The sequence below is a fragment of the Sinocyclocheilus rhinocerous genome, unplaced genomic scaffold (genome assembly GCF_001515625.1).
Source record: "Sinocyclocheilus rhinocerous isolate Xijiao unplaced genomic scaffold, SAMN03320098_v1.1 scaffold3022, whole genome shotgun sequence".
NCBI classification, from domain to species: Eukaryota; Metazoa; Chordata; class Actinopteri; order Cypriniformes; family Cyprinidae; genus Sinocyclocheilus; species Sinocyclocheilus rhinocerous.
Window position 1 is genome coordinate 99,890 of NW_015626544.1, and position 26,420 is coordinate 126,309.

Below are 26,420 nucleotides of genomic sequence, written 5' to 3' on the forward strand. Positions count from 1 at the left end.
AGGTTTCTTTTCTCAACACTCCTCAGTGCTGAAAGTGAACACTCGATGGTGATTGGCTAATTTTTTTTACAACGGAGGCACGAGAGCTCAGCTCTCACCCGGCCCCCCCCCTCCCCTTCTCTATTATTAGCGGTTGCAATTACATCAGCAGATTCGGCACATTCGCGATAGAAAAGCGGCGCTTTCACGTTATGGTATTACAACTGTGAAATTACAAACAAAAAAATACTCATTCTGAGACATTAACTGAAATGAATTGTTAATTTTATTAACATTAAATCGTCTTCCTCCCATTTTCACCTCAAAATTATTTTGCCTCCCCCGACGAGCCGCCACTGTTTCCACGTATTGTATTTAACCAGATTTCCTTGAGGCATGAGCTCCAAAAGAGTATCAGCGAGTCATTAATGCTTCCTATGTCTTACATAATCAAATACTTGCAGAAGCAAACTAAAATGGCATGGTTTCTTCAGCAAAATAATTCCCTCTATGCTTCATTCCTGCATCACTGGGCCAAGCACTATCAGGACTACTTTGGAGAAAAAACGTATGGTGCAGGAAACAACCTTAGCAAACATCCCTCAGCAAGCCATGAAGCTGGAGCTAGATGACCCACCAACAGAGGAAGAAGTCAATAAATCCATCACCAAGCTCAAGTATGGCAAAGTACCCGGCAAATGATGGACTACCAGTTGATGTGTTCATGGCAGGTGGAGACGCTGACGCTGAACTACTATCAGCACTGTTCGTACTCTGTTGGGAGAAGGGAGTCATTCCGCAAGACTTCTGTAATGCACTGATAGTCTCCCTGTGCAAGAACAAAGGGGAGAAAGTCGAACAGTTCTATATACAGAGGCATCGCTCTCCTTTCAATTGCAGCTAAGATCCTTGCTTAAGGCTTGTACCTTCCACTGCTGAAGAAGTTCTCCGGTCTGACCATCAGCCTGAAAAGTCATGTACCAGAAAAAAAAAGTAATGTATCAGAAACCTCTGCATGGTACCTATAGCCCACCTAAGGTCATTATCAATGGCCATCCTTTGAACACAACGGACCAGGTCATCTACTTGGGCAGTATCATTTCAAACGGTGCAACAATACAAGAACATGGACCACCAACTTGCCAAAGTCTGCAGCTCTTATGGCCGCCTCCAGAAATGTGTCTAGAAGAGCTTCTTACTGCGCCTGTTAACAAAGATCCAAGTCTACAAGGCTGTTGTCCTTAGTACCCTGCTGAATGGCTTTGAGTCATGGGTCCTGTATCAAAAGCACATTCAGCTGCTTGAGCTGCTTGAGCGCAGCATTTGCAGGCACGTGAGAGCTTGCCACCCAAGACAAAACTCTTCTGATAGATCTTCAGATACGAAGAATTCGCCAAAAATAAAGCGCATAGACCTTGAATCGACACTTACCAGACATTACATTTCTGAACTGCCGGAATATGTACAATTTATGTACATGAAATGCTGCCAGATGCCATCTGTTTTGGATAAAACAGGTATGTTTTTCAAATGAGCCTGGGTTGGAAATTTAGCATGGTCATGCTAATATTCAGTACAACAACATGAGTGTGAGTATAATATTGCTTAATATTAACCACAACATCCTTACAGCTCAATATGGTTTTATTAAAAAAGCTAAAGAAATCATTGAAAGGGTCTGATATTTCTCATTCCTCTCACTGATTCACTTATATTGCTTTCTGTTTGTCTTTTTGTGTGATGTTTCAGTTTAGCTGTCGCAGTCAGTGCGATCACAGATGGTAGGTTTAACAGTTACCTCATTTTCACAGACAATTTCTCATTACATTTCCCTTGATCCTCTCCACATCTATCGTTTCCTTTTTCTATTAGTGCCGAGGTGTTTCATATCAGGAACAATCAAAACAAACAAGATGACAAACAAAAACAGAACAACATGCAATCTGCACAGTAGGACAATGTATCTTGATTGCAATGCAAATATAATTATATTCTCTTCAAAATCTTTGTCACCACTGATATCATATAGTGCATGTGAACTATTATAACTGTTACTGCTGTTATTGTCCACAGGCAAGGAGTAAGTGGTTACTCCTATTGGTTACTGTTGATAAAGCGCTAATTGTCGGAGATTTTAACATTCACGTTGATAATACAAATGATGCATTAGGACTTGCGTTTACTGACCTAATAAACTCTTTTGGAGCCAAGCAAAACGTCATCGGGCCCACTCATCGTTTTAATCATACGCTAGATTTAATTATATCGCATGGAATTGATATTACTGATATAGATATCGTACCTCAAAGTGACGATGTTACTGACCATTTCCTTGTATCATGCATACTGCGTATTACTGATAATAACTATATCGCTCCGCGTTATCGTCTGGGCAGAACTATTGTTCCAGCCACCAAAGACACATTCACAAATAACCTGCCTGATTTATCTCAACCGCTCTGTGTACCCATAAATACACATGAACTAGACGAAATGACTAGCAACATGGGCACTATCTTCTCTAATACATTAGAAGCTGTTGCCCCCATCAAATTGAAAAAGGTTAGAGAAAAACGTACTGCGCCATGGTACAACAGTAATACCCATTCTCTCAAGAAAAAAACTCGTAGTCATGCGTCAATTTCGCAAAAACGCCCATATATCGCGAAAACGTTTTTACGCTCGCATGAGGTGGTTTTCCATGCAATTCGAAAAAGGAATATTTCGCAAAACTGCAATGGAAACGTTTTTTCGCATTATCAGGTCACATGGCGTACATAAAAATTAATATGATCATCCCTCAGTGTACTATAAACTCCAAGAAACACTTCATATGTGGCTGCTCTCATGTATAAGGGGCTTTCCCTGCCATTAATGCTTAGACTATTTACACTGCACACATCTGCGGTGCGTTAAGGCTCCGAAACGGCCACCGGAGCTGATCACGGCCACTCTAGTCAATGCTTGTGTTACCAGTCACGCCACGGCACGTCCCAGAAGCTGCTCTCCGCGCTGCTTCTGTCAAGATACACGCATACGCCTCCTTCGATTAAATATAATGGCTAGTGTAGCCAAAATCCCCCACCGGAGCTGATCACGGCCACTCTAGTCAATGCTTGTGTTACCAGTCACGCCACGGCACGTCCCAGAAGCTGCTCTCCGCGCTGCTTCTGTCAAGATACACGCATACGCATCCTTCGATTAAATATAATGACTAGTGTAGCCAAAATCTGTCAAAATCCCATCAAAATCCGTTGCCATAACTTATCGCGAGAGGAAAAAAATTAAGTTTTAGTCGCATAACATTGGTTAATGGAAACGCCGTCATTTCGCAATACTTTTTTATCGACATTTATAAAATATCGCCAAAGTTTTGCACAAATCTGTAATGGAAATGCGCCTAATGTCATGCCTTTCTGAAAACTCCTTTGAGTTAGATCAATAGTGGTTAATTTGCATATCTTTATTATTATCTTATTTCTAAACAGCTGGTTAAAAGGGTCTGGGGACGCCCCTGGTCATGGTTCCAACAGGTATCTTACTCCATTTTGCATGTCAAATTTGGTTGCTGATTTGAAATATGTTACTTAAATGTGAATTTGGCAAGCTTTTTTTTTCTTTCAGATTTCTGTATTTCCTCTTCAAATAAAAAGTAGATGGTCTTGCATGCCCAAAAAGTTATCTGGAGGAACTGCAAATATGGCCACCAAGTGAACTGTCTTTTCTTGAAAAGAACCTTGGTTGAACTCTGCAAAACATCACCAATGGTCCCTGTCAATATGTTGCTTAAAATGGCCAATTCTCATATAAAATGAATGACTTTTGGTTGCTGCAAACTGCTGTCTGTTTGAACACTCTTAGGAACAATCACTGCAATCACTTCTCTTCAGCTCCTGTTACTACTGCCTGCTGTCTCAGTAATTAACATTTGAGAGGTGACAGCATGACATTGTCACTATCACAGCTGCAGGACCAGAAAATGTGTGTGTTTTTGTCAAAGGTGTAATCACCATGATGCCTCTAGGGTCTTCGGCTTATGGCTTTGTTTCACAATGACTTGGTTGGGGCCAGAAACCATTAGTCTGGATAAAGGATCTCCTTTCTGATGAACATCTCATAGAAAAGTGTCAATTTTCAGATGATGTACTAAGGGGGCCAAAAGGTCTGAGAGATTATGACTGGCATGTGATTGGTTAGTAAATGAGGTTGTATAAGGTCTGGTTAGGGGGTGGGTGACTTCCCATGGTTAGTAATTGCCTCCACCTACGGCCAAATTAGATTTCTTTGGATGAAACATGCTGTTCAAGTACATACGCTATTCAGTAGGCGTTTTCGCCCTGCTGTGCCATTGAATTGCTGGTAATGTTGCCATTTGCCTTGACTATTATAGGTTGACTGAAATGAGTTTCGGCCATGAACACCTGTGGCCTCTTCAGGTTTTTATTACTGGTGTGCCATGAATGTACTGTTTGGCATTAAGAAAACATTTGTTCCCCTTTTATTTCCATTAATCTCCACCAGGTTACCTCCTGCACTGTGACGGATAAAAATTTGCAACTTAGTATATTCATATGTACCACAACAAGACTCTTGTTCACCTTCAGCTTTCCAGAGGCAAGTTAAATGTAAAGACCTCTTCAGTCTGTAGTTAGGGGCCTCTCATGGTGTTCTCTTGTGTACTTGAGCACTTTCCATAGTTTAATGAAATCAGTGAACCATGACTGTAATTGTGTTTCTTTTAGTTATTTGCATGTGTTAGTGTGTGCAAGACTATTTTATCACCTCCTCCGCAGTCCTTTTCCTCCTCTTCAATGCTGCTTTTGATAGTATCATACTCCTCATCAATGTTCTGGTTGCCACGGATTTGGCTGAGTATGCGCCGGGCCTTCTGGGAAAGACCTTTCTGGATCAGCCAGCGAGGACTCTCGGGTAGGAAAAGGAACCCTAGGAACTGCAGCAATGCAGGGACCACTGACAGACTCAGCATATATCTAAACAGATGAAAAAGAAACAATACTGGAAGAAGAAATCCAAGAAACTGAAGGGGGAAAAAAATCATTATACATACAGTATGTATGTATCCTCTGCTGGTGAAAGAGTACATGGTGCCTACGCTTTGTTGCTAGTTAATTTTTGAGACTCCAACTCATTTGAACAAAACATGATGCTAATGGTATAATGGTATAGACTGTAAAATGGTATGAATTAAATAATGATTTTTTTAAAAGATTCCAATTCTGACTTTCCCCCCCAAAATAAATAGAATTTGATTACATTAAAGATAATTAATGGATAAGTATTCCTTTTTTCAGCTGACAAGACTACAATGCAAATGTTCTATTTCCACTGGAAAATTTTGTCTGCTTGCTTTCCACACTCTCATTTTGTACGGATTATAAGACAGGGTTGCATAAATCAAACTAAAATTAGTAAGAATTACAAGAAAAAGATTCCAATGTAAATACAGTTTGTTTACTTTTATTTTTTTTTTACAATCTCTACTTTGCATATTTTACTTTATTTATTTATTTAATTTTTTTACAGTTTGTGGAGAAAACTGTGACAAGTTTTATTCCTTTTACACAAAGTACGATTTACAGAGCCAGAGTTCTAAATTTTGCATAATTACTTGTAGAATACTATGTTATGGCTTGAAAATTGATACTTTGAACGTTAGCATCACATATTAAGCTTCATATGTCATATGTCAACATGTATTGAACACACATTTTAGCGCCACTCACTGGACATTTCACTTTGAAACTGCCGGAAAACATGCAGTAAAGTACATAATATTGGTGTTGCAGAAACGTCGCCACAAGCATGTGTTTTCAATGAGCCTGGGTTGGATTTACCAGAAGTAGCTGCCAGTTAAGCCAACCCAGCTAATGCAAAGTCACAATAACTCATACAAGATAGCAAAATCATAAAAACTTGTAGTTGGCTCATACTAAACCTAGCCATACAGACTAAACCTTAAACGGGTCATATGATGCGATTTCAAGTTTTCCTTTCTCTTTGGAGTGTTACAAGCTGATTGTGCATAGATAAGATCCCTGAAGTTGCAAAGACTAAAGTCTAGCTGCAATTGCTTTGGCAATACAAATGTATAATTTTTGTCATGCCAATAAAGCACTCTTAAATTGAGAGAGCGTGTGAGAGAGAGAGAGAGAGACGTCACATCACAGTGGAGTCAACTGTCTTAACCGTGGCTTGTGTACTGCAAACACATATTCATTACTGTGTCTGTCACGAGACTCTGTTCTCCTTTCGGGCTCTGTCTTTACATTTATTTTGAAAGATGAAGCTCGCGATTATGGTAAGGGGCGTTACATTTCCGACGAGTGCTTGCTGTGTTCGGCCAATCACAATGCACTGGGTCAGTTGGCCAATCAGAGCAGACTGCGCTTGTCGGAAGGAGGGACTTTGTAGAAAACGAAGCATTTGAGAGAGGCGGGGCATAGAGGACCTACAATAATGTACAGTATTCGAAAAATAATGTGTTTTTTGAACATTAAAGCATGTCAACATATTCTGTTACACCAAATACACAAAATAATGATCTTTAAAAAAGCATCATATTACCCCTTTAAACCTAATGACTGTAAAAAAAAATGTAAATAAGTCTTATTTAAATCATTAATTGCTATGGATTGAGTTGTGGTCATGACAAAGTGTTGGTTAAGCAGTAATCACTTCATTTACATTTTACAGCGATTTGTGGTTTTTGGTGCTCAGGAGTAGTAAATGGCAACATTTCCATCAAGTAGATATTATCTTTATAACATTTTCGTTCCCAGAGCAACAAGCTGCACATAATGAAGGAGGTATTTTGCAGCTGGTTTAATGTTTGTTTTATATTGTTCTGAAGGTTTATTTTGACAGACTTTAGAGATTGATGCGATTTAAAGGATCTGCCCTACTAGAGGATGATTCTTTCCAGTAGGGTTGACGTTCACATCATGTGGAGGCAGACAATTCCACACAGTGAATTTATTCTCTTATCACATTCGGTTCAGATTGCAAACTTGCATCTCATTTACTGCTTTTGCCATGGCACCATAGATCATAAACATCATGAAAATCATTCAGTTTTACTAATTCTCAAAAATAATAAGGTCACTGTATTGTTCCACATTTGACACCACAGCAAAGAAACAAGAACACTTCTAGATTCAATGCAAATTCTGCAACTGGACCACCACTTCTGCAACAAAGACTTGATGGTCATACCTCCAGCCTTCATGCTGCATGTAGCTGAAGGCCCCATTAATAAGGCTGGCTGTGAGTTGGCCCGCTGTGATGAACAGAGTGTTGATGGAGACCAGGCGTCCTCTCAGGTGGGACGGTGAGGTTTCAGCAATGTACACAGGAACAGTCATGGATGCAATACCTGAACGGGTAGATATATACACCAGTCAAATATTGGCCATTTTCCATTTGGTTTGGCATCATTCCGTAATGCTGCTCACATTCCACAGATGTGAAGCAAATACATTACAGTACAGTTTGGACATAAGCAGCAACAGTTTTGAAACATTAATTTGACTTTTACTGCCTGCATTAACTGTATTACATATAAAATTATTTAAGTATTACAGTATACAGTAAGGAATGGCTGATGGAAGTAACAAACACAAAGCACAAAGCAAAATCCATCACCTACAGACTTTTGTCCTTTATTTCAAAGGCTTGTTTATGAAAACTATTCTGTGGTTAGAAAGTGTAATGCCAAAAGGCACACAAGTATAAGTCCAAAATTCCACCCTTTACTCAACCTCTCGTTCCAAACACATATGACAATCTTTCTTCAGTGGAACACAAAATGGGAAATACATAAGAATGTACTATCTGCTCTTCTCCATAACGTAAATTAATGGGGACTAGGGCTCCAAAATGACACAAAAGCACCATAAACATTTCATAAAAGAATCATGAATTATTCAATATGATTTTATACTATAGTCCAAATCTTTCAGAGTTATTTTTGGTACTTTGGTTTTTTTGTTGTTGTAATTTTGGATGTTGACAGCCCACTTTCATTATATTCAGCATATTCTTGAACAATTCTAATTTTGTGTTCCACACAATACTACTACTACTACTACCACCAATAATACATATTTGGAAAAACATATAGGTCATTAAACGATGACAAAAGTTTCATTTTTTTAATGTGAAATTCTCGATTTTAATGTAAATGGGTTTTATTTTATGTAAATGATTTTAATGTACATGTAAAGTACTGAATCTAGTACTGTATTCATACTCCACATAATACATTTCCTGAACACTGAAAGCTTTATTACACTGACATTGTCTCTCAGATCTACAAAAGGCCTCATCTTGTGGGCTTTGTCAGAGGGTTACACACAAGAATGTGACATGCATAGTGAATATGCTTTGTATGCCAGCGTTCCCTGCCAATCACATGGCTCTCAAGAGAACTGTGATGATCCAGCCAGGCCACATCCTTCTCATTCCCACCAATTACATCACAGATGTGTCACATTACGCAAATTTTCAACAAGCAAGTGATTTCTGGAATCACAAGGACACCATAAAATGCAAATTTGCTTCCAACTGATTGGGATGGGGAGGAAATTGTGATGTGATGTGGTGTGACGGAACCAATGTTCACATGATATTTACACAGGAGAACAAACAAAAAGTCCGTGCCCACATTTATCTGACGAGGTCTATGATATAAACGCTCGCTATAAAGTCTATTAATAGCCCTGGTTCACTGTCGCACTCGTTGCCCGGCAGACAAAGTACCTGTTGCCATGGGAACGCCTCACTGCTTTCCTCACAAGGAGCTTAATCAATACTGTGAGACGACAGCTGTTATTGGCATTTCCTTTACGTTTTGAAAGACACTGACTTCACATGAACGAAGGATGTATTCTACTCTCACATAGAAGTGATGCAGGTTATCCAACAATGCCATTTACAGACAATCTTTATTTATACAAGTGGGAAGACCAATATTATGTCACATGGAAGGATCATTCAAAATGACAAAGATGCCTGTGTGGAGCATGATATCTGTCTATATCCAGTGAAATCCTATCCAGAGGGTCTGATCCAAAATCTAGTGAGCTGCTGAATAATCTCTATAGATGCATTCTAACCAGCCCAGGTTCATTGGAAAAAATGTTCCTCTATATACAAATTTTGTAGATAAAGACGTACCGATACATCCAATTGACTTCATTTTCCAGCTAAAATGAACACTGGTGGTAATAAAACACCAACAATGTTTATTCCTATTCACAGCAATTAGGATTACATGGGCAGATTATAATTTTTTCTCCCAATAATCAGCCATATAATTTGCCTAAAACCAGGACATATTTTTTGGACATAAAGACTGCACCAAATACACTAGTAGATACCTGTTTTAGTCAAAATCAAAGACTATAGAATACCCAAGACGTGTCACTCGTATAGTTTTGAATGGGGGAAAAATGCAACGCTCAATATGTCCGCTCTATCCAAGTAGATATAACTGCAGACCAGAGATCTCCAAAATGTGGAGGGAACTCCAAAAGTGGGCAGAACCTCCAAAATGGGGCGGGGTCTCTTCGCACAAAGACCACTGGCTCTGGCTCCAGCCAATTGTTATTGACTTACATTTCAACATAAAACGTTATTAATTAAACATTGTTTCTAGTTCATCTAAAATAAAATATGCTATATAAATAAATATTCTCCTTGAGAGCAGAGTCCAAAGCTCGTGGCCAGTGGTGTTCGGACTGGAGTTTGAACCTCTGCTTAATGATATAAACGGGAATCACCCACGAGCTCTCCCGCGAGGCGTCCCAGCGCAGCGCTTTGTTCTAAGCAACGGGGGCGTCCCGGGGCTCGAAATTCGCAGTGTAGGAGGGGCTAGTGACGCTGGGTGTAACTAAAAAGGTGCCATTGTCCGGTGAGGTCCGGTTGGGGAGTTACGGAACGATCTCATATCGCATAATCTTATTAACTGTTTATCTCCTGAACTGCAACTTTCTTTACCACGCTATTCAGTAATTTCCAGCAATTTCACTGGTTAAGGTTAGGGTCAGGTGTGTGGGGTAGGTTTAAGGGTTAGCATTTTTTGTAGCACAGTGTAGGAAATCAACACTTTAATTGACACAACCAATAAAATCTTTAGAATCAGCTGTGGGGCGGAGTTTGCACTGAAGTGGATTGGGGGAAAAAATTGCGCATGCGTGTTATGTGCCAGTTGCTATAAAAACAGTCAGCATTTTGGAGACGTGCGCTTAGGACTGCACATGCACATTGGCTGGTCTAGCCTAAAAAATAAGCTGTTTTAATTCTATTGGAGCATAAGAAACAACATTTTTGAGACAGTTGTTGTCATATTTCATTGGTGATTTCAAATCTGAAATTTAATTGTAAGCTTGGCGAACAGTTTTGGAGAAGTTGATGTTTCCCCATTCAAAGAGACCTGCACTTGCATGCCCGAGAGGTGTTTCAAAGATGGCCGCCGAGTGAAATGACTTGCTTTAAAGGGACTTTGGTCAAAATCTAAGTCAGAATAACATGTATACTTTGAAGATAACTTGGCAAACAGTTTTGGAGAATTTGATGTTTCCCCATTCAAAGAGATAGGAGCTGCACTTGCATGCCTTTGAGGTGTTTCAAAGATGGCCGCCGAGTGAAATGACTTGCTTTAAAGGGACTTTGGTCAAAATCTAAGTCAGAATAACATGTATACTTTGAAGATAATACAGCATCACAGAATGCTTTGTGACAAGCTCGAAAAAGTATCTTATGAAGGTCCATTCACACTGCACCAACAAATGCCGACAAACGGCAACAGATGCATTCGTCTGGTTTTGTCTGATCAGTGTGGTACCCCTGTCGGCATCTGTTGCCTTTGGTCAGCATTTGTTTTCACCAATTGAATAAGTTGAATTGCCGTTTGTCAGTGGTGTATAAAGTACCTGAAAGCCATACTCAAGTAAAAGTACACATATCTTACTAGAAAATGAATTTGGTAGAAGTTGAAGTCACCATTTAGAATATTACTTGAGTAAAAGTCTTAAAGTATGTGATATTTATTGTACTTAAGTACGAAAAGTATTTTTAAAATCTTAAACGCACTTAAGTATTAAAAGTAAAAGTACAAGTAAATGCAAAATGGAAAAGAAGCAAATACATATATGTATAAAATGTTCATACACCGCTCGAGGAGCAAGATTGTGTTCAGTTTTAACTCTTTCTTCCATTTTGTATTTTTGGGTAAGAATAAGAAGCACTTCATCCAGTACTTAGTGTCTATCATTCCAACATAAGAAAACATTTCTGGAATCTACATGGTGGACTTGCTGGTGTGTTTGGGATCATTGTCCTGCTGCATAACCCAAGTGTGCTTGAGCTTGAGGTCACAAACTGACAGTGGTGTATAAAGTACCTGAAAGCCATACTCAAGTAAAAGTACAGATATCTTACTAGAAAATGAATTTGGTAGAAGTTGAAGTCACCATTTAGAATATTACTTGAGTAAAAGTCTTAAAGTATGTGATATTTATTGTACTTAAGTACGAAAAGTATTTTTAAAATCTTAAACGCACTTAAGTATTAGAAGTAAAAGTACAAGTAAATGCAAAATGGAAAATAAGCAAATACATATATGTATAAAATGTTCATACACCGCTCGAGGAGCATTACTTCGTTACATTACACCACTGGCGTTTGTCTGTCTTGGAACGTCTGAGTAGTGACGTATACTCAGTTGGCTGTTGTCGTTGGACTGCGTCTGTCGGTGCAGTGTGAATTGACCTTAATGGCTGACAGATTCTAAACAAATTAGTTCAGTACTAAAAATCATCTCCATCTCATTAAGATAAACCAGTTTCCTAAAATATGTGTATGTACTACAAGCTTTTTTTGAGCTTGTGGTTAGCTTAGCAGCTAACTCTATAATCAACTGTGAGCTTGAGAGTTATTACTGTGCTGCTGGTAACAAGATTTCTATGCTGAAGTAGAACAGTCAATTATGAGGTTTTGTCTTGGTTAGGAAGCTGCTTCAGAAGGTAGCTATACATGTAGACAGCAAGGCAGCTCACTAGGCTTTAGAACGTCAATATGTACTGAAAACACAAACAAATGAATCACAGTTTACAAGGTTGTTGATGTTACATGAGAGCTACAGTGTGTTGAGTGTTATATTTCAACATTAATGGCCATCAGTAAATTAGTTAAAAAGCGCTAGGGAATATTTAGCAAGTGGTATCATTATACGAAATAAGATTTCCTGAGTAGAGTACATCACAATATCAATACTGCAGCTCAGCCCTAATGATGTAACAGTCAGATGGAGGAAGTGGCGGTCGTCTTTGTTGTTGTGGTGTTTCGTGTATGTCTGCTGAATAAACTGTAGTTGCTTTTGCTTAGGTTTACTGTTCTTAAGCTGCAAAACTAGAGAGCGGACTCATTAGTGTGAGACTCCAGACCAAAGCTGTAGCTGTCCCCTATTATTAGAGACAGTGTCTTAAAGGAAAAACACTTCCACTTCATTCAACTGACTACCCCAGACACTCAACGTGAGAGGCCATCACTCTAATGGATAAAGGATCTAAAGCCATCTAAAGGATGGTGGTGATCATGGAGACAGCAGATGAGAGCCAAAAGAGCTTAGCTTCTCCTCTGATCACACCAGACCAACTGAACTGCTACTTTACACCATCTGTGATTAGCACAGAGTTCTGCGCCCGGTTTGAAGGACCGGTTTTGAATCCCTTGGGACGGAGTTTTCGAACACTGCATTAATGACTTGATTCGCATAAAAAAAGAACAAACAGTTATCCCATATATACAGTGTACTGTATTTTGCTGTCTTAACTATGTCGAATAAAGATAATGGGCTGAGGAAAGGCCATTCATTTGATGGTTTAACTGATCTTGGTTTTGCACTCTTCTGGTTTTGTGTTTTCGCAAAGGTCAGTGTGGAAGTAATTGGGTTCAGTTGCTTAAACCAGAAGTCAGTGGTCAATTATCAGATCAGTGACCTTTCGAGAAAGGCTATTTATTTATTAGTTAGACTATTTATTTATAAAAATAATTAGAAAATAGACTTGAAATGGGAAAAAAAATGGGTAGGTTTTATATATATATATATTATTTTTTTTATTTTTTTCTAAAGTGTTGCTTACTGGAATAAGTATAATAATCTCTATAATATTTTGCTCTCAGTGATCATCCCAACACACAATTAGGCAAAAACCTGTAATTCTGATGGCCTTGAAAAATAATAGTGCAAAATACCTTTAAAATTATGTATATAGATTATGGCCCAGAGTGTAATGGGTCAAATGGTGAATTGTGATTTGAGCAATCAAGTAAGCATTAGTCAGCCAGACAATATAAGGACTGAGAAAATACCAATCTTCCCTAATGACAGTGTGTAATCCAAGACTATAAGCATCAGGCCGAATTGCTCTTTCCAAATGCTCGTGGGATATTCAGCTGATTCTTGGAAGCCCCGTGTGGTACATACATTAATGAGAAATACCACTTGAGCTACTGAGCTCTGTCAGTCTTACCGCCCTGTCAAATCATGTGAATCCTTATGACTCTGTACTAATTGCCTGTGTTAAAAATAGGTCTGAATTTTCAATGAAACGCTGCATGAAATTTTATCAAAGCCTGTGAACTCACACACACTATGACTCACTCGGACTACTTTAAGCAAAGCAATTAAAAAGACTGTCTATGATTCTTTAGAAAATCTGCCATATTGAACACATTGAACATTAAATAACCTAACTGTGTACATTTATTGAAACATTATTCAAAAGGCAAAAAGTTAAAAACATGTTAAACAGTCAAAAAAAAAAAAAAAAAAAAGAGTTCCCAGAGTTCCCAACTCCAATCAAACACACCTAAACCTAATCAAGGGTTGCGTCAAAAGGCTTAGGCTGTTGACTTGTTGCCTCGCTGCCTTATCAGGCAATGACAATTGATTTTGGACAGGCTTCTGAGGCAGCGCAATGGCTCAGTGAACCTTAAATGTACAAGTTTTCACCAGAGCAGGCTTTGGTGAAAACTAAGCGAATATTTAATTACTGTAATAGTAATAGTTTTTCACTAGAAATTATATCAAAAGTGGAAAAAGTTGGTCAAAACACAAACAAACTGACCACCAACCAGAAATTTCAGATGAAATCTTTATTCATTTATTTATTTTTAGCTCAACTGTCAAGGAATAGAATGCATAGGATTTGGGGATATTGATGCCTTCCTACCTTAGAATTGCATCCTCCAAAGACAACATTTTTTCCGCTTTTGGACGCAGGTATTCAGGGTTACTTGCAAATTCTAGGCAGGTGTGTTGGAGCAGGTTTGGAAATGAAGTCTGCAGGAAGGTAGCTCTCTAGAAGCAGGGTTGGAGATCCCTGTTCTAAACTTATTAAGAGCAAAAGTAGTCTGACTAAATCTGTGGTTCTTAATCCTGGTGCTGGGGACCCACCACTCTGCACAGTTTGCATGTCTCCTTTATTTAACATACATGATTCAGACCATCAGCTTGTCAATAGAGAGCTCAGTGAACTTATCTGAGTGTGTCAGATATAAGGGATATATACAAAATGTGCAGAGCTGGTGTCCCCAGGACCAGGATTAAGAACCTAATGACTAATTAAAAGATACTACCTGTCAGATCTGTATTCATTTCTTTAGGTATCGCCAAGATGAACAATATATATATATATATATATATATATATATATACACACACACACACACACACACACACATTTAGTCAAAGCATCCATTCACATCTGTTCAGATAACGAGCTGTTATTTAGATTTTTGATGTTTGAGTTGGTATATTTGGTTTCTGCAGAGCCCTTTGTGACCGCAATAAAAGGCAGGTTATATATAAATAAAAGTTTAGGTTATAGATTGAAAACTGAAAACTGTCTCATGGCACTTAAGTGTTTCCTGAATGGAGATGGGTCCCGCTGGGTCCATGTCTACTGGTCTAGTCTTCTGTCGTGAAGACAATTACACAATAAATTCGAAAGAAGCCTAAATGCTAAGACTTTATTTCAAAGAGACAAGAGAACAAAGGTATCCAAAAAAAATGTCACAACAAGGCCACAAAACAGTGGAGTAAGAGAAGCCAATGAGGGTGTGACAAATCACGATCTAAACACGTGGTGTATAAAATTTTCAAAAATTACAACTATTCTGCGGTTTTATCATAATTTCACCATAAAGAATAATTTTGCCCTTGATAAAGGTTTTTTTTTCTTTCTCCAAAATGTATTGTACTTATTTACCAAGCAGACAAAAGTCTTGGTCAAGAATATGCTTGATATGAAATATGATGTTTTAAAAGAAAAATCATGGTGAGCATACTTTTTTTTTGTATTTTTAAAAAAAATAAAATTAACCAAATGAAATACCCAAATAAATATACAAAAAATGACAGCGTTTTGATGCTTGTAAATAAACGGTTAAAGGTTGTTAGTAGTCATACATTACATAAACTAACTAGTGAGAAAGGTGTTTATTTTCTAAAGGTCCACAGGGCTGAAATTGCCCAAGTTTGAACAGATACAGTCTGAAAAGAGTTTGAAAAGAGAAAGCTACCAAAGTACTGCTCATTTCCAAAACACAAAGGCAATATTCAAATAATGTTACAAAATAAAATAAAGTACAGCAGCATCTGCATTTACAGATGCAGTTTATAAAAAACTCTTCTGCAGCAATTTATTTATTTATTTTAGGTAACTTTATAAAGTGCTTCATTTGGTTATATTCAAGTCTAAAATGTTATTTAACACTAAATCTGACTACATCTGTTTACATCCATGAAATGTATTTGTTTTAGAGCATTAGAGAATTAGCTCAATTGCAGAATACTTTTTACCCATTACTAGATTGAAAAACGGTCGGCTGAAAATGTGCTTCTTATGGTAACATCTAATTTAATTTATTTTATTCAAATCATGTTACCAAATATGTTATTTAACATTACTGAATGAACCTAAATATATTAGGTTACACAAACAAAATTTAAGGGTAAGTTCTGGTAGAAATAACTCTTTAAGATAACAAATACAGCACTTTTCTTTTCTTTTTTACAGTAAACTGATATTTTACCATAACATTGTTTATAAATCTGCTTGATGTATAATCATTTGTATATTTTATGTTTTTAAATTGCTTAAACCAATTAAAGCTCAAATAGACAATACAATAGGGCAAGACCCCAAACAACCTCATGTTTTCTATAGTAGCCTAACTTTTCTGATGTCAACACTGAATGAATCTTCATCGGTCAGGTGTATCTCACTTACCCAGCCCAAGTCCCACTATGAGCCGTCCAACCAACAGTGCCTCCTTATTAGGAGCAGATCCCAACACTATCGCCCCAATGGCGAAGGTGAAGCTGGCCGTGAGGATGCACACCCGCCTCCCGAACAGTCCGTTGAGATACCCGCCGAGCAGCGCGGACACCGCCGCCGCGGCAACAGTCCCGGACACCAGCAGCTCCTGCCACAGGGCAGTTATATTCATGTCCCTCTTGAGCAAAAGCATCGCTCCGGACACCACCCCGGTGTCATAGCCGAACAGAAAGCCGCCGATAGCGGAGAACACGGCCAGGACGTAGACGAAACCAGGCGTGACATCTTGCTGGAACTGTTTGCGCGCCGCGCGTTCCAGGTCCGCGGGCGCGGAAGATGCTGCTGAGGGACCGGCGCTGCTGAGGCTGGCGCTGGACGGAGCCTTGATGAGACTCCGCTCCCCATCATCCGACGCTCGCTTCCTCCTCTCGCCCATCAAATTGCTCATACTACGCAGATTATAGTCATCGCTGGATTTGCGGGACATAAGTGAAAAACCGCAAGAATAAATGTGCACAGTGAGTCAAAGAGGATGAACTGGAGATGTGGGCTGATGTGAGTCCAGCTTGAGGTGCTGTTGTGTTGTTGATGTGGTTTTATGAATGGTCTGTCCAGTCTGATTCCTCACAAGTTGTGTCACTGCTCTGTGGTTTAAGTCTGAAGGATCAGACAGTGATACAAGTGTGAAGGCAAAGGTAGAGCTCAGCGTCATCGTGACGTGGGCATGGCGTCAAAGAAGTACACACCAACACACACGTGCAGAGAAATACATCTATTGGTCAAACAGCTTCCTCTTCCTCTTGTAAACAATAATCTCGCAACACTGTAAAACATTTTTATACAGTATATGTATGAAATGTATTGCACATGTCTACTTTTTACAGTGAATGTTAAAAAAGGACTCTTGTATTTATTTATTTATTTACAGATTTATTTACCACAAATGTGTTCTTGTCTCTCACAAAAAAGATTAATCTCTGTGGTTTAAGTCTGAAGGATCAGACAGTGATACAAGTGTGAAGGCAAAGGTAGAGCTCAGCGTCATCGTGACGTGGGCATGGCGTCAAAGAAGTAGGCTACACACCAACACAACACGTGCAGAGAAATACATCTATTGGCCAAACAGCTTCCTCTTCCTCTTGTAAACAATAATCTCGCAACACTGTAAAACATTTTTATACAGTATATGTATGAAATGTATTGCACATGTCTACTTTTTACAGTGAATGTTAAAAAAGGACTCTTGTATTTATTTATTTATTTACAGATTTATTTACCACAAATGTGTTCTTGTCTCTCACAAAAAAGATTAATTAACATGAATTAATTAACTTTGTTTTGTTAAATTAAAATTATGTTTTATTAAGCATATTCAATTATTTAAAAAATGAATTTAAAGTAAAAAAATAAGATTTAAGATTTTAAAAAATAATAATAATTTTAAAGCATTTAAACTGCCAAATATGACTATTTTTTTCCTACACCCCAGGATATCCATTCCATAAATACAACACTCACTGTGAGTGATTGTTTCCCACATTGGATATATAAGTATATCTCTCTATATCTTTTTTTTTTAATATTACATTTAATTTACATTAAGTGGACAGTGAGTGTGTACATGAGGGGCGCATTAAAGGCAGAGTAAGTGATTTTTCAAAAACGCTTTAAAAACTGATTCGGGCCGAATCGCAAAACAAACTTGTAGCCAATCAGCAATAAGGGGCGTGTCTACTCATGATGTGGAGGAGAGCGCGTTCAGTGCATGGGACGGACATTAGCCGAGCCGAGCGACAGAAAGATAGAGATGGCGGATAAAAAACAAAAGAGGAAAACGTCTGCGGAACGATAAGGCAAGAAGTAGGACACGTGTAAATATCGTATCAGCTTTCCAGCGCCCCTTTTGGGGTAGGGGCGTGTTTGTTTTGGTGATTTCAAATATAAACATTGGCTACCAGAAATCCCTTACTCTGCCTTTAATGCATGGGCTTCAAGGGGCTGAAGCCCAGGGGCCTACACTGGAAAGGAGGCCCACTGGCTGCAGGGAAATTATATTTTTTTAAATAATTATTATATGGGAGTTTGCAGCAGTGACAACAGCATTCTGTAAACAAACTCACACACTGCACCTCACGATACCCTGGTTGTAGTAGCCTATATAGTGAATGGCACAGTTTAGGTTTTCCCCCACACAGTTTGTATAGTTGGTATGTTCCACGTTTTCGATCGATATACTGTAAGCGGAATGTACAATGCATTCGCTAGTAAATAACCGCAGCACGAGAGTATCTCTACGTCAACATGCAGATTAACAGAAACACAACACTGCTGTGTGAAAGGAACTGGACCGGACAACGTTCTGTAACGTCATACAGAGAGAGTTCAGTAACTTGCTTGGATGTAATCTATGTGTCATCTGTGTTCCATACATAGTGTCAATTTTAAATCAGGTGTCCTGACATTTTATCCTACCCGTCAGATTGTCCTACCAGGGTTTACTGCGCATGCGCACATCAATATTGCGTCCTTTTTCTCACGCAATAGAACACTGGGCCTCAAAGTCTCCATTTTAAATCCGGGGATGGAAAAATAGGAATTGTCCTATTACTTAAATGCGATCATTAAACTTTATAAGGCTGTGATTTAACTAATTAAACGTGAGCACGTCATGTTTCAAAATAAAAATGCAGTTAGCAATCACCAAATAACCCACATTTATGTCAACATGCGGTGTGTTTTGCTCTACTGATGATGAATAATTCATATTTTGTGTGATTTATGGTGTTTAAATCATACCTGTAAACTCACATTTCAGCCAGGAAAGTTTTGAGGGCATTTTCCTTTCATATTACCTCCGTATAATGCCGGTAATAACGTAGTGTTTACTTTATGTGACAGCTATATAATTCTGCTGTTCCACAAGCGCCACCTTGTGGCAAAGAGTGAATTTGCATTTTCGCTTACATTCACATTTTACGCAGAACTGTGTTGTGAATGTTAACTGGCATATTAACAAGACAAAAAACGAAATTTGACAAATAATTGTTAGGAAGCTTAAAAAAAGAAGAAAAAAAAGAAGCAGTTTTCTGGGGTCGGGGGGCCTACTGTAATGCTGTAGCACAGGGGCCTTTGGTTATCTTAAGGCACCCCTGAGAGAAAGTAATTTATGTTATTGTTGAAGAAGTAACTTCTTTATGAGTGTTTTACTTATTATTTTCTATCAAAACTCAGTTCAGACCAAAGTAATATAATATTGTAGTATTTCAGTGTCAATTAAAATTTATTGGAGTATCACTAAATGCATTAATCATAAAAAAAGTGATTTTCTCAATTTTACGGTATCCAAAAGGCACCAAATGGGAATGACCCAACATTAACTGTCATTAAGAACCTGTCAGTCATTCTATAATTGCAGTTTAATTATGTTTCATTTTGAAAATGACCTGACCATTGAAAAATAATTTTATTTTACAGCAAATTATAAACTTATAAATGTTAACATTTGAAATTATGTTACATGCAGCTTGTTTCCTCAACCATTTGGTCAAAGAAATTAAATGTTTCTAATTTTTCATTTGCAGTGTCTACTTGAAAAGCAAAACAATTTTGATAGAGGTTAAAGGTTTTGGTTAACTAATTTGACTGCCTTTCTCATATTCCATGTCTCATGCTTTGATAATGGTTCTTGGAACCTGAAAAACTAAATGAACTTATGCATTAAATTCAGTTCAGTCTTCTTTGAAATAAACAAAATAATTTTATTATTATTATTATTATAAAAAATACATATTCATAAAAAGACTTAATGTTCAGGAACACACGTGCAACTATGCTGATATGTTTTAATTGAGAAGCACATACTGTTATCCCCAGACGTTTAATTTCCTCTACACAGCTCTGTGGACAGCTGGGTCTGCCTACACCAAACATGCTGTAATGGTGCATCTTAGCAGTTCCCATGGGAAAATAGTATTGATCAGTGTTTGTCCTTTCAAAGCTTAGGAAAATAAGTTCTCATTTATGTCTCATCTAAGTCTCCTTAAACACAAGACACAAATGAGACAATTCTTAACATGCAGTACATTAAAACATTGAGCACAGAATAAAACTATTTTACAATCTGTACTGACACCAGAGGAAGCAGGTGTGAGATTACTGAGGTCTTTTTTTTATGGAGGAAAATCAAAGCAAATGACTATGGCAAAAGTCTCTATTTGCTCATTTACTTTATCTGTTTTAGGAGAAACAGTTAAATATTACATAGATTTGTCTTATTTATCCACCAACAAGTTTTGCTACAAAACAATAATATATTGATTAAAATGTTCAGATTTTTCCTTAATATTATTATTATTTTTTTTACTCAAGTGATCTCAACTAAATTTAATGTTGTCGAAAGAATTCACATCAAAACAGAATAAAATTTTGCTAGCACCACAAAAATGACCACCACATTGTTATCAGATAACTATAAAAATAAATATTTACATTAAACACTGCTGTCAGTACACAAGTAAACAAATAATAATAATACAATTATATTTTATGTATTTGAATTGCATATAAAATTTCCATCCATTTGGATTACACAGTTTTAGCATAAACTAATAAACTTAATGTGATGCATATTGTCACAGTTGGGTCTGTGTGTTCATTTCTGCGCGTCTCTGTGTTGTTGTTGCCAGTCTGATTGCTTGTAAGCGTTGCCCAGCATTAGCATGAAGCATCCAGCATGAATTACCACCACCTATATCTGCCTCGTGGTTTTGCTGTGTTTGTTGTCAGATCATTGTTGGCTCATGCCCTGGCATTGTTTTCAGTGTTTCTCTTGTTCCTGGGTTTGCGTCCTGCCTTGTGTGGATTTATATCTGCCGAGCTGTTTTTATTCATTCACCGACAGATTGGTTCAGCCGGTTGCTGTGCTACTAGGGCCTGTTTTCGTCTGCGTTACAACATCTGACCATTTGCCTTGCTTTGTTTTACCTGCTTGTTGTTCAATAAACTTTTGTTGCATTCGCAATTGGACCTTGAGTTTTCATCCTTGACATAACGATCTGACACAAATGGATCCAGCGTGTGCTTTGGAACTAAGAGACGTTTTTACAAGCAGTAATGCACGCATGGAACGACAGGAAGAGCAGATTATGGATACTGGTAGTGCAGTTCAAGCCCTAGTAGCACCCAGCTCCAGCAGTTAAAGACTGAGTCTGCCCAATAGCCCAATGCACTCAACCCACCTGTTGTTCCATCTGTGGACCACACTGTCCAATATGCTGAGCCCCGTCTGCCACCTCCAGCTGTTTACTCTGGTGAGCCTCAGTTATGCCGTTCATGTCTGGCAAAATGTTCTTTGTATAACGCTCTCCAGCCTTCGTCTTTCCCCGCAGAGGAGTCCAAAGTGGCCTTTGTAATTACTCTGTTATCCGGTCAAGCGTCTCTCTGGAGAACAGCTGTTAGGGAACAAAAACACCAGAGTTGCTCATCGTTTCAGCCCTTCACTGAGGAACTCAAGAAGGTGTTAGAAGGTCTCTGGCAGAGAGGCGGTGCGGGTGTTGGCTGAGTTACGTCAAAGGAATCAGACGGTCAGGGATTACTGAAATTTTGCACTTTGGCTGCGGAATGCAACTAGAACATGGAAGCGCAGTGGGACATGTTTCTGCATGGGCCAGCCAACCGTATCCAAAACAAGATCTACACGCAGGAACTGCCCACATCCCTAGATGGGTTGATTAAACTGGCGATCCGAGTGGACACTAGATTGTGACGTCGAGATCAACAAGCCCTGCAGAGCCTGCTAATACAAAAGATAAATTCTACGCTACTGCCAATGACACGGTCGGTCACGTGTTTGATCCTCAGCCCAGGCAGTTGGGCAGAACGGGTTGATTAAACTGGCGATCTGAGTGGACACTAGTGTAACGAATCAGCTCATGGGAAATATGAATAATTAATCATAACTAGTTATAATTAATCCTGCAGAGCCTGCTAATACAAAAGATAAATTCTACGCTACTGCCAATGACACGGTCGGTCACGTGTTTGATCCTCAGCCCAGGCAGTTGGGCAGAACTTGTCTTTCTCAGGAGGAGAAGTAGAGACACAGGACCGAGGGACTGTGTTTGTACTGTGTACTCTGGAGCTGAGGGTAATTTTTTGGACATTAATCTCGCTCAAAAGCTGATAATTCCTGTGATTCTACTCAACCATCCCATCTCTGTCAACATGCTCAGTGGCCAGCCTCTTCTACCCGTCACTCATACCACTGGGCTGGTGAGTCTCATTACTTCTGCCAACCACCATATTCACTTTCTTTTGACTGATTCTTCCTTGGGCTCAGTTGTCCTTGGTCACCCCTGGCTCTCACTTCATAACCCCAACATAAACTGGCACCAGAACACTGTCTCTTCATGGAGTGAATACTGTCATGCTTCATGTTTGTTGTCTGTCTGTTCTTCTGTGTCTTGTTCTGTGTTACAGGATGAACATACAGACCTGTCAAACATGCCCAGAGAGTACCTTGACCTAAAGGGAGTGTTCAGTAAACCTCGAGCTGCTTCTCTTCCTCCACCTTGTTTCTATGACTGTGCGATAGATTTATTGCCTGGTACATCTCCGCCTAAAGGCAGGTTATACTCGCATTCCGCTCCAGAAAGGGAGGCCATGGAGAAATATATTTGTGATTTTCTGGCTGCCAAAATCATTCATCCTTCTTCTTCTCCTGCAGGTTCAGGTTTTTACTTTGTGGAAAAGAAAGATGGTTCCCTGCGTCCTTGTATTGACTATCAGGGGCTGAACAGCATCACGATAAGAATACTTATCCTTTGCTGCTGATGTCTTCAGCTTTCGAACGACTGCAGGGAGCTTCCTTTTTCACAAAGTTGGACATGCCTATTATTTGGTTTGCATAAGGGAGGGGGATGAGTGGAAGCCCACTTTTAATACCCACAGGGGGCACTTTGAATATCTTGTTATGCCGTTCGGGCTCTCCAACGCTCCCACGGTCTTCCAGGCATGGGTCAATGACGTGCTGAGAGAAATGGTCGATCTGGATGACATTGATTTTTCTCTCTTTTTACAGGAACATGTTCAGCATGTCAGGTGAGTGCTTCAGAGGCTGCTAGAGAATGGGCTTTATGTCAAGGTGGAGAAATGCGTTTTTCATGCACAGTCGGTTCCCTTTTTGGGATACATTGTGCATGGATCCTGACAAAGTTCAGGTTGTGGTAGATTGGCCAACTCTAGATTCCCGCAAGGCCCTGCAGAGGTTTCTGGACTTTGCCAATATTTTCCGGCGTTTTATTCATAATTATAGCCAGCTTGCCACCCTTTGACTGGCTTGACTTCCACCAAAACGACATTCAAGTGGTCCAGCATGGCTGATGCTGCGTTTTCCAAACTGAAAGGCTGCTTTGTTTCAGCTCCAATTCTTGTTGCCCCTGATCCTTCTCGTCAGTTTGTGGTGGAGTTTGATGCGTCAGAGGTGGGGGTTGGCACGGTTCTTTCCCAGCGCTCTTACGCGTAAGGCAAGATGCATTTCTGTGTGTAATTTTCTCATCGTTTATCACCTGCCGAACGCAATTACGACATTAGTAATAGAGAGTTGCTCGCAGTCAAGCTTGCCTTGGAGGAATCACGTCATTGGTTGGAAGGCTCGGGTGTACCTTTTATCATCTGAACCGACCATACGAACCTTGAATATATCAGGTCTGCAAAATGGCTAAACTCTAGGCAGGCTCGGTGGGCTTTATTTTTCGGTTGTTTTCATTTTACCATTTTATTAATGTCTGGGTTCCAAAAACATCAATCCCGATGCTTTATCCTGTGTTTTTGACCAATCTGAGTGCCCGTCTTCTCTTGAGTTTATCTTGCTAAAGAAAATTGTGGTTTCAATGGTGACTTGGGAGATCGAATCGAAGGTTTGTATGACCTTACAAGGGGTAATGCCTCAGCCCATGTGCCCACCGGGTCGTTTGTTTGTGCTGGAGAGTTTACGGTCCAATGTTATCCGGTCATTGTGGCACAACTCATTACCAGTGTCATCTACAAGCCTGTCTCTGTTTGAGTGTAGCTTAGGTTAGCAGCCACCTATTTTTCAGAGTCTGAAATCCGAAGTCACAGTCCTCTGCCCATGCCTTTGTCCAGAGGTGCTGCCGCATTTGGAGGAAGGCCAAAAAGATTTTCCTCCAGGTGGGGTCATGCACCAAGGCCCAGGCCGATCGCCATTGGTCAAAGCCTCTCGTCTATGTCATTGGTCAAAAAGTGTGGCTTTCAACCAAGAATATTCCTCTCTGCACCGTCTGTAATAAACTTGCCCCTAAACTTGTCCACCAAGATTATTAGTCCGGTGGCAGTCCGCCTCAAATTTCCTCCAGCGTACAGGAGAATTCATCCCGTCGATCATACATCCAAATTTGTGCAAACAGTGACATCATATGAATGCGTATTATGTATTCAGACTATAGAAATGTGTATGTGCACATATGTGTAGTGTTTCTTTACAAAGTGACATCGACAACTACTGACCTGGCATGTATAATACAGCATTTTAGTTGTTTTTGCAGATCCGTGTGAACGGGGATCACTTTGACAACATTGTTATCTGAACACATAACCTTTCCAAAAATGCAAAGGAAACAATTTCTGTTTTTACTACAATCAATGTCATGTAAACGTACCCTGAGTGCTGTCTCTGAACTCTCTGTGTTAGCTGTCTGCTCTGTCACCGCCAGAAATGCCACCCCTGCCTGATCGGTCACAGCATCCGAGGCCGTCCATGAACTGACTTTGCTCCCTGTCTACTCTGTCTTGGCCACAGAGGCTGTTCCTGAACTTTCTGTGCTCCCTGTCTGCTCCGTCACAGCCATAGAGTCCATCCCTGAATTCTCTGTAACGGCCATGAACTCAGAGAAAAGGGAGAGCATGATCCAAAAGCAGAATACATTTATTAAATAAAACAATATAACGCAAGGAACTCAAAGGAAAGAGAAACAGAACCAAGCTCACAAAGTGTCATGAAAAGTACAAAAACTGACCAAGAAGAAGGGACATACTAGGGATTATATGAACATTAAAGGTTAATTGACTAACAAGATAACAAGAGACACCTGGGGAGACAATCAAGATGGACCCAATGAACAAGAAGAAGACAACAAGGACTACAAAACAAGCACAATAAACTGGAAAAGAAGCAACATAAAAGTCCGAACACAATACAAAGGCACAAAGACAGGTACTATGTAACATACTGTACATGCAAATAGTTAACAATAAACCAATAAATAAACTTTGCTGTTTATTTTTTTAATACCTATTTCATGACTGAAAATATGCATCACATTTGGTTTATTAGTTTATGTTAAAACTCTTCAATCTAAATAGATGGAAATTTTCAGCCTGGTCTCATTGTTTATACGTAGGCATTAGTACGTAATGTTTACAAGCACAAAACGTATATTTTTGTATGTTTTGACTGATGCTGAAATGTACAATTTGGATGTATTACAAAGTTAAAAACGTAAAATTACCACATATTTACAGCTAAAAAAAAACTTAAAATATTTAGGAATCTTTTATATTATTAAGATATGTGTATCAATGCATTTTTAACATTTTATGGATAAACGATTTAGATTTTTAGACCCCTTAACGTACCCCCTAAACATACCCATGTTTTAGCGAAAATAAAAAAATATATAAAATGTGAAACACCGAAACGTGCAGGGAAATTCAGTAACATTAACGTTTACAATATAGCATTAAAAATACTTTTTTGAGTCGCTAATCCCGCTCCTACCTCTAAAACTAACCATAACAATTTCTTTAAAATATGTACAGTACAAAGAAAAACATGACAGACAGACAAGTGCAATCACAAAAATGTATTTATTGCAAAAACTTCAAAAGCAGTATCAAAAGTAGTCCAAATGATGGTGCTGAGCAGAATTTAAATTGTTAATTGCTGAAAATATTATCCAGATTATTATCCCAAACCACTTCTTCTTTTTTATAGGGCCTGTTTACACCTGGTCACTTCATGTGTTTTTTCTGATCGGATAGCTATCCGATCGTGAAAAGACC

General features: G+C 39.0%; 1 protein-coding gene across 1 annotated transcript in view; it reads right to left on the reverse strand.

Annotated features, from left to right (window-relative positions):
* LOC107716183 (proton myo-inositol cotransporter-like) overlaps positions 1-16,998 on the reverse strand; it is a 69,040-nt gene extending 52,042 nt beyond the window's left edge. Inside the window, exons 1-3 of the mRNA XM_016522549.1 lie at positions 16,296-16,998; positions 7,213-7,372; positions 4,762-4,970 (exon numbers count right to left, since the gene is read on the reverse strand). Coding sequence (XP_016378035.1) covers positions 4,762-4,970; positions 7,213-7,372; positions 16,296-16,830 — 904 coding nt within the window. The 5' untranslated portion in view covers positions 16,831-16,998. The remainder of the gene's footprint in view (positions 1-4,761; positions 4,971-7,212; positions 7,373-16,295) is intronic.
* Between the last annotated feature and the right edge of the window lie 9,422 nt (positions 16,999-26,420).